General features: G+C 51.8%; 1 protein-coding gene across 1 annotated transcript; it reads right to left on the reverse strand.

Annotated features, from left to right (window-relative positions):
* Window positions 1–7,065: 7,065 nt before the first annotated feature.
* On the reverse strand, window positions 7,066–7,596 carry LOC108725678 (uncharacterized). The gene has a single exon (XM_018452858.1). The coding sequence runs from the start codon at window positions 7,594–7,596 to the stop codon at window positions 7,066–7,068; it is 531 nt and encodes a 176-aa protein (XP_018308360.1).
* Window positions 7,597–8,935: the final 1,339 nt, after the last annotated feature.

Raw genomic sequence — 8,935 nt, forward strand, 5'->3', positions numbered from 1 at the left:
CGCGAGCTCGGCGGTCGCGGGTATTTTCCGCGTGCATATTACCGGCGTGTGTGCATGGATGAGCGAGCGTATGTTAGAGTGGTTACCGTACTCAAAGTTGTAAACCAGCGCGTCGCGTTGGCGTGTGAGAGTCTTTCATCGGGTAGTATCGTCTTCGCGTCCGCATGAGGTTCACCGATTACGATACCGTGCGTCCTTCCCGGCGTGTGCGTGCACCGTCCGAGAAGAGGGCTTACTCTTAAAACTTTTCCGCCGAGCCTCGCAACGGAATACTCGGCTCAGCTGCGTGAATGAGCGTGCATGACGATTCGCGAGATCCCGACACCGAATCGGGCTGTTTAATTTGCTTGCTAAGTTAGCGGCTTGCTATCGTTCTCTCCGCAGCTATCGCGCCTACTCGATCGAATGGCTTGATCGATTCAATAGCGCAACTATCGTTCTGCTGCGTTATCATTAATTTTCTCTGTCTATTCATAATCTTTCTTCCTCTATTTGAATGTTTTCTTTTATTGTACTGCCTTCGCTCTTCGGCATAATAAACACGCTTATTATTTACTTAGGGGAGACAATTGTGTTAAAGCCCTGCCCTCAAAGATCCCGTTCATCCTCCTGCCAACCGGCCCTAAACCCCCCCCCCCCCCCCTGCCGTTAGGTAGAGCTAGCCAGCCCTTACGCGAGCGAGAGACGGCTCTCGGTTTTTGATGATATTTGGTGCTCACGGAGTTTCGCGGTTTCCGTGTGATTCGCGTTCCCGTTTGCGAAATCGACGTTGCTTTGAAGCACGTCTGGCGCCCAACTTTGTCGCGGCTCTCGATTCTCGTTCGACCGCGTGAGGCACACTCCCGCACGAGGGCCGTCACCGGCCCTCCGATCCGATTGATCCGCCGTTTCTCGGAGTGCGCTCCCGCGCGCACTCCACACATAATCGACGCCGGGGAAAGGCGTGACAAGAATTGGCGCCCAATCGAAAAAGGGCCTTAGAGATTTTCCGTATTTTTCGCGATATTCTTGGGTAGGCAGCTTGTTAACATATGTATCGTTTGGAAGCTGTAGGTGATCATTCCCGGTCGAAAGTTCGCGAAGGTTACGTTCATTGGAATGTGCGTGTTGTTCCGTGTATCGGAAATTTGAGTGCGCGTTTGTTGTTTACGTGACGAGACAGATCGGTCGTACCGTTCGACAGTCTTCTCGTACATAGTGTGTTGTCCTCGGTGCCGGCCGACTTTGTCGGACCATTGTCCTTTGCTACCGCGCATTTCACGTGTGCGCGCTCAAGTGCCTATATGAGCGATTCCGGACAGGATTTCGAGTGGGTTTTCGCTTCCAGTAGAGAGAGATTGCTCGCCGAGTTAGAGAGTAGGAATCTGCCGATGGACGGGTCGACTTCGATGCTCGCCCTCCGTTTACTTCTTCAAGTGAGTGCTTCGCAGGGGAGGCGCGACGAAAGTGGAGGTGGGACCGTCATGTCCGATAACGAGAATTTGCGTTTGCCGTCGGGCGGGGAGACTCGGCCGGATAGCCCCTTCGACGAGATGGCAGGGGCGCGGACACGGATCCGGCCCGCCGACACCCCTCGCTCGGGGAGCTCGGGTGGGGTTGCCGCGACCGCGATGTGTAACATAATGCGGAAATGGAATCTGAAGTTTTCGAGGGCGTCGGGGGAGGACGCCGAAATGTTTTTATTGCGGATTGAGGAGGGGCGGGAGCTAGTACCCGTCAACGAGGAGGATATCTTGCGCTGCCTCCGTTCTTTTTGGAAGGAATCGCCCTCCATTGGTTCCGGGCGAGGCGAGGCCGGTTCGCGACGTGGTCTGCCTTCACGGCCGCGTGGCGCGCGCGATTTGGCGACTCTGACTTCCAGTTCGCGCTTAGGGACGAGATAGCGCGGCGCACGCAGGGGGAGCACGAGCCCGTAGCGAATTATCTTACGTGCTTGACCGCCCTGTTCGACCGCTTGTCGCCTCCGTGGGAGGAGGAAGAGAAGGTCAGTTACGCGCATCGCCAGATGCTACCCCGCTTGCAGACCATGGTGAATCGAGATGCGGTAGAGGACCTCGACGCGTTAAAGCTATTAGCCGCAAGGGCGGAGGGGTGCGTTGCGGGCCGCACAGAGCTTTCGGGCTCCTCCCCCACCGGAAAGGTCTCTTTTTCAGGATCTAGCGTATCGACCGCCGAAGACCGCGGCCCGCTAGGGGCAGGCGGGCGGCGCTGCCGCGCTTAGCGTACCTGCTACCGGGGAGACCGCCGCAGGCTCGACGAAGCCCAAGGGGAAGCGCGCGGAGGCCCGCGCATCGGCGGCAACCGAGAGCGGCGCGTCACCCGCGGGGCCCTCCGCGTCGACCGCCGAAGGAGCGCGAGTTGGTTCGAATAAGTGCTGGAATTGCGACGGGGTGGGCTACTTTGCGCGCGATTGCGAGGCCGCCGCGCACATGCACTGTTACCGATGCGGTAAGGCGGGGGTCACGCACGTGTTCAACGTGTACAAAAAACGAGTAGGGGGATCGGAACCGAGGGGCGAGCCGACTCCGCCAATAGAAGCCCCCGTCGGATCGAGCACCGCGGAGATTCGCGACGTTGTGTATAATGCTCTCGGGCCGACCGGTCCCTCGACCTTGCGCTTCCTTCGCCTTAGTATTGCGGGACATGATGTCCGTGCCTTGGTGGTCTCGGGGTCGAATCGTACGTTTTTTTTGGTCCGGAGGCCATTAGCCTCGTGAGACGCTTGGGGTTTTCGTTTCTCCCGGCCGGGGGCTGACGAGCGACTACCGCTACCGGACAGGAGACGAGAGTGCGGGGAGAGGTGGAGGTTCTGATAAACTTGCGAGATAGAAGGTGTGTGATTAGAGCGTGTTCGCTTCCTACGTTAGCGCTACCATGTATCTTCGGCATGGATTCGTTAAAGGCCTTCGGCGTGTTTGTGAATTTCGCGCGAGGCACGTAGGGTTTTGAGGACGATCCTTCGAGCCGATATCCGTTTGAGGGAGGAACGACGAGTTCGCTTACCAACGCGCTAGCCGCCCCGCCGGAAGGGGAAGCGAGGACCCCGCTCGAGGAACGCAGACCGAGTACCGCCTGTGACCCCGCCGAAAGGAGAGAGGGGGGGAAAGGAGAAGGCCCCCTTGGGGGCGACTTAAGCGAGCTATCAGAGGGGGAACGCGGGCGCATAGAAAACTTCTTAAAATCAGAGATAACGGGCCACCCCGAGAGATCGGGCACGATGAAGCTAACGGAACATCGTATCGATGTGGGAAATAGCACGCCGATTAAGCAAAGATACTACCCGGTGTCCCCAAAAATACAGGAAGCAATATACGCGGAGGTCAATAAGATGTTAGAGGCCGGCGTGATAGAGCCGTCAAATAATGAGTGGTCAACGCCGAGTCATGATAAAGAAACCGAATGGAACATACCGCTTCTGTCTAGATTTTCGAAAATTGAACAGCGTGTCAAGAAAGGACGCCTACCCGCTACCGTATATGAACGCGATCTTAGATAAATTGCGAGCGGCCCGGTACATCTCAACCATCGATCTCAATCAGGCCTACTTCCAAATCTCGCTAGAAAAAAACAGCCAGGAATTAACGGCGTTCACCGTGCCGGGTAAGGGTCTAATTCATTTCACACGCATGCCTTACGGGCTAACAGGTGCGTCGGCAACCTTTCAGCGATTGTTAGATCACTTAATCGGACCCGAAATGGAACCACACGCGTTTGCATATTTCCGATATCGTGATCGTGACAGCAACATTTGAAGAGCACCTCGAATGGTTAAAGCGGGTTTTCGAAGCGGGTATCAAGAAAGCGGGTCTTACAATTGTAACAACCTAACTTTTTAAGCGCGGACGTAGCTCGTCGGAGCCTCTCGGCGCGGGGCTTTAAAAGAGGTTCGAGCAGGAGAGATGAGATGCAGTTACGCGGGCGGTTGATTATAATGAGCACAGGCGCAGTGAAAGTTAATAACAATCTTTATTATGACATTAAAAAATGAAATATTTACACATGACAGAACAATTAATTATATAGATACTAGACAACACACGTACGCTAATTCGATCGAGGATGCTGTTGCGGACTCGTATACACAATGTAATGCGTGCGTATCACGCGACGGGTCGCTCCGGATTCGTCGGTCGCGGGACGCGGAAGCGCGCCAGCCAATCCGGTTATCGCGGCGCGATCGCGGTACGCGGCGCGGCGATTTGCGAAGCGTCGCTTCCCCGATGCAATGGGGAAGCGCGGAGTAATCGAGGGCCGTCGACCCCAAGAATGTTTGGGAGGGTGGAGAACACTCCACCCTTAGCTCGTGTCGAGGCCCGCGGCTTTTATGGTGATCGGTACGGACGGTAAGTGGAGTCGTAAGCGGCACGTGGTGTCGTTGTCGGGAACGCCCGACGGTGACCGAGAACGATCCCTCGACCACCTTTTCTCACGATCACGTTTTTGGCCGGAGTGGAATCGGGTGGAGGAGCGGGTAGTGTATCGTTACCGAGAACACTCGGCAGTGACTGAGAACAAATCCCTCAACCACTCTGGTTTACGATACTCTGGTGAGTCGGCTTTCGCGGCGCTGTCGAGAACGCTCGACGGTGACCGGAAACTGTCTCCCGACCGCTCTTGTCCCTTGAAATGCCAGGAGTAATTTTCGAGGATCGGTTTCGAAGTAAGGCTCGGAGAAGCAAAAAGGAGTCTGTTAATCGCCTCGTCTTTTATACTAACTGTCGCTGCCGCTCGTATTGTTCCGGAGTAATTCGGCGCTTTCCGCTAGTGAACAATACGAGCGGGGGTTGACGCGGTTCGGCTCGGTTCGCGCCTGTTCGCCGGTCTTCGGCGGAGCGGCGGTTTTCCGTGCGTTGCCTCGCGATGTTTCGCGGGTCACGGATCGCCGGTGGTACCTGTGAATTTATTTTTGGTTTGTTAAAAATAATGTGGGCGCACCGCGCCCTCCTCGCTGTTGCCCCTGCTAGCGGGGTGCAGCGGCATCCGACGGGAGACCGGTCGGGAACGATGCCTTTGCGGGTACATCGTTATACAATTAATCCCGAAAAGAGTAAGTTTTGTAGATCACAGGTCAAATATCTTGGATTCTTAGTGCAGAAGGAAGGGCTCACGGTAGACACGGAAAAGACTACCTCCATTCTCAATTACCCCGCCTCGCAACATCCAACAGTTACGTCGCTTTATCGACATGGCCTCGCGGTATAAGCGTTTCATACCGCAACGCGCCGCGCGACTGGAGCCATTGACGCGTCTTCTTAAAAAGAATCACTCTTGGCAGTGGGGGGACCCTCAAAAGCAGGCTTTTGAGGCCGTCAAACTTTGCCTTGTAACTCCACTTACCCTTTCGTGTCCGGATTTCGAGCTACCGTTCGTTTTACAAACCGATGCGAGTTCGGTTGGATTGGGCGCGGTTTTGACGCAGAAAGTAGGGGACGCCGAACACGTGATCGCGTTCGCGAGTAGGGCTTTATCGGACGCGGAAAAGAAATATTCGACGACAGAACAGGAGTGCCTGGCCGTCGTGTGGGCCATTAAGAAATTTCGACTCTACTTGGAAGGGTATAAATTCACGGTGGTGATCGATCATAGCAGTCTCCGCTGGTTGCACAATTTAAAGAACCCGACGGGACGCTTGGCGAGATGGGCGTTGGAGCTGCTCGAATACGACTACGAGATCGAGCACCGAAAGGGGACGATGCATCACGTGCCGGACGCACTCTCCCGAATTTACGAACCACACGGGGACATGTGCGCGCTGGCGACTACCGAAGATGACTGGTATAAAAGGAGGGTCGCAGAGATACAGGATAATCCCCGAGGAATAAGAGGAAGATCGAGGGCGGGCAGTTGTACTGGCATAGGCCGCGCACGGTGATATCGCAGATCGTCGAGGACCGAAACGCGTGGAAGAGGGTCGTGCCGCGGGAGCAGTGCCGCGAGATCCTTAGAGAGAACCACGATTCACCGAACGCCGGCCATTTGGGAGTGGAAAAGACGTACCAATGCGTCGCGACGAGGCGTACTGGCCGCAATTGTTTCGAGAGGTAGCCGAGTATGTGCGTCGCTGCGATACCTGTCAGAGAACCAAGGTTGAGCAAGACGTGCCGGCCGGGCTGATGGGGCAGCATATGATAGGGGAGCCGTGGATGGTCGTCGCGGCCGATATTATGGGGCCCCTCCCTACGAGCAAGGCGGGTCACTCCTACTTACTCGTGCTTCAGGATCTCTTTACCAAATGGATAGTGTTGGCCGCTGCTTCCTTCCACTGGCCGGAAGCGCTTGCCGGCTCCGCTCCGCCTGTCTCCGGTCCGCGGGATTCTTCCGTGATTGTCTTCCCTCCAGTGGTTTCTTCGCTCGGCGAGGTTTTCGTAATGGTTACATACGGAATAAATTCGCCGGGGATTAGAAAAAATGAACTTAACGCTAATATACGGCCCCTTGGAGATTTCGCTCGCTCGCGTGTTCTGGCTCGGGTCAGGCGCGAATCCGCGCTTTGTGACGACGAAGGGTCGCTGCTAAGCTGCAGCGAAACTGCAACGTCACAATATATATAGTATATATATATATTATATATATATATATATATTAAATATTACAATAGTATACATATTTTATATATTATACATTTTATACATACTATACATTTTATACATATTATACATATTATACATATTATACATAATATACATTGTATACATATTATACATATTACATATTTTATATATATATATATGTGTGTGTGAAATGCGTTTTATTTTCACCGGTAATGTCCCCATGGCAGCATGTCGGTGGAATCTGATACGATATACCGCGCGGACTAAGAGCAATTTTCGTTTCCGATATCGTGTACACCTCACGCAATTTTGATTTAATGCACGACTCTCTGCGCGTCATTTCGATTGCGTCGTTCAAGCAGCGTGTGTAATCCTCAAACGTTATGGATTTTACCACAACGCTGCTCTTGACACCCTTTGCCTTTTTCGTATCTCTCTTTCCTTGCACACGTAAAGCGTACATTTTCGCTCTAAGCCCGACGAAATCAGTCATGATGGCACCATTGTTCTCATCTTACATTAGGCCTGGAACTTTTTTATTAGCGAGCGGAATATCGTACACATTATCGATAGAGTAATCACTAGTGTCAAATCTATTATTGATGTCGCATTTCATGATATCGTAAACATCATCACATTCCACATGGTATATGAGACTGTCAGTATCGGTATACATAATTTTGCATTTATCGCGAAACAGCGGTGCCATGTACTCGTGGTGAAATTCGTACAAACACGTTTTAGATATATCGAGGATGCACATACCCACGTATATCGGTTTGTCAAACTTCACCTCGAGCTTACGCAGTTCTATCGCGACTAGATTCTCCGAAAAGACGCTACAACTGTGGAAGTTTGGTTTGGCGATCATTGCCTCCGCACCGTATCTACCTTCCCATTTTGTTAATAATTTTACGTCGACGCGATCGCGCACATTCTCCATGGTTTTGCCAAATACCGCGTTATTCATCAGTTTATATAAATTTTTCTCAAAATCATTCTTCGCCAATGTTCTAAATTTGGTGTTTAATAATCGCGAAGCCATGGAGCTTGCGATACGGTGAACCTTTGCGATACGGAGACCATGACGAGTACATTGCTGCAGGTTGCAATAGTGGATGACGTAACGTTGCTTATCGCATAATGTTGTGAGGAGCTTGTCCTCGCGCTTGCCGGGTGGTTTCTCGCGCGTCGGACAGAACGGTAGGTCAGTGTGCGCGTCGTGGAGATGTTGAGGATACTACGAATCCACCTCGAGAATATAGCCTGTCGGTGAATCTAACACGATGATCGTAAAGTTGAAATTGTGCTCGTCATCGACCCATCGAAAATCGGCGTAAGGCAGTGGTTGACACATTGCCCAGCCGTAGAGGTTGTTGACGTCATAGTACATCAAGTACGATGACGGTTTCGATGGATCGTACGACGGCATATATTTATTGTTAGCTCGCGCGTATCTATTTGAGCACTGGCTCAGACCACCGCGTATTCCGCGCTCGACAATGACCATGTCAACGTCTGTGAGCAATTCAAATTTTACACCTGTATGCTTCAACATGGCATCCCATGTGAAGCCCGGTAAGGTGTAATAGTACGCGGGGTCGAGCCTGTAACTCGCGACGCAACTGTTGCGGAAATTTTCAAAGACGTCAGCCAACAACAATACATCTGTTTTTAGATACAGATCGCTATATTCACCGAGCGTTTGGATGGAGAACCGCTGCCACACGTTGACGGCGTGCGCGTAATCACTCTCAGATACCATGTTGTCCGTCAATGAACTGTAAAATGACTCGCGAGGCGGCAAGCAAAATTCGTTCAATTTTTCGCTGCAGTCAATGTACTCGTACGGAAAGATGCCCTTTCGCGTCAAAAGATTAAAATCTTCTTCCGATAAATCGGAAAATTCGCATCGTAGCGAGCAGTACCCTCAACTTATCATTGTTGAGAAAAGATGCCAATTTATCTAAACTAGAAGCGAGAAATCTATATGAATCTATGAAGTGTAATTGTATACAATTCTTTTGATCGATTTTGGTACTGTCAACGTGTTTGATGAATGAGATGTATTTTTCTTTAGTTATCGGTAAAAGATCGACGCGTCCTTCGTACGCGGTGGTAATTTCCTTGATAATAAAATAAGCGTCGTAGCCAGATAAATTATGAAAAACTACGGGTATGCAATGCGAATCCTTATAATTTAGATTGCAATTTGAGTGCGCGGGGCCTTTGTATCATCCGGTTAAGTGGCAGTGATCGTGTACCTGCGCATCGTCTGGTGTAAACGGTTTCTCGCATGCGTGACAATGCGAGGCGCTGTTAAATTTTTCCCAGTCGTCACGCGTGAAATCTGTCATGGGAATATTAGCTGAAATTATCGACTG

This window comes from Mycetomoellerius zeteki, unplaced genomic scaffold (genome assembly GCF_001594055.1).
Source record: "Mycetomoellerius zeteki isolate Tzet28-1 unplaced genomic scaffold, Tzet1.0 scaffold350, whole genome shotgun sequence".
NCBI classification, from domain to species: domain Eukaryota; kingdom Metazoa; phylum Arthropoda; class Insecta; order Hymenoptera; family Formicidae; genus Mycetomoellerius; species Mycetomoellerius zeteki.

Excerpts from the sequence above, each read along its gene's own strand:
- LOC108725678 (XM_018452858.1), bottom strand. The coding sequence starts at position 7,596 with ATGGCTTCGCGATTATTAAACACCAAATTTAGAACATTGGCGAAGAAT.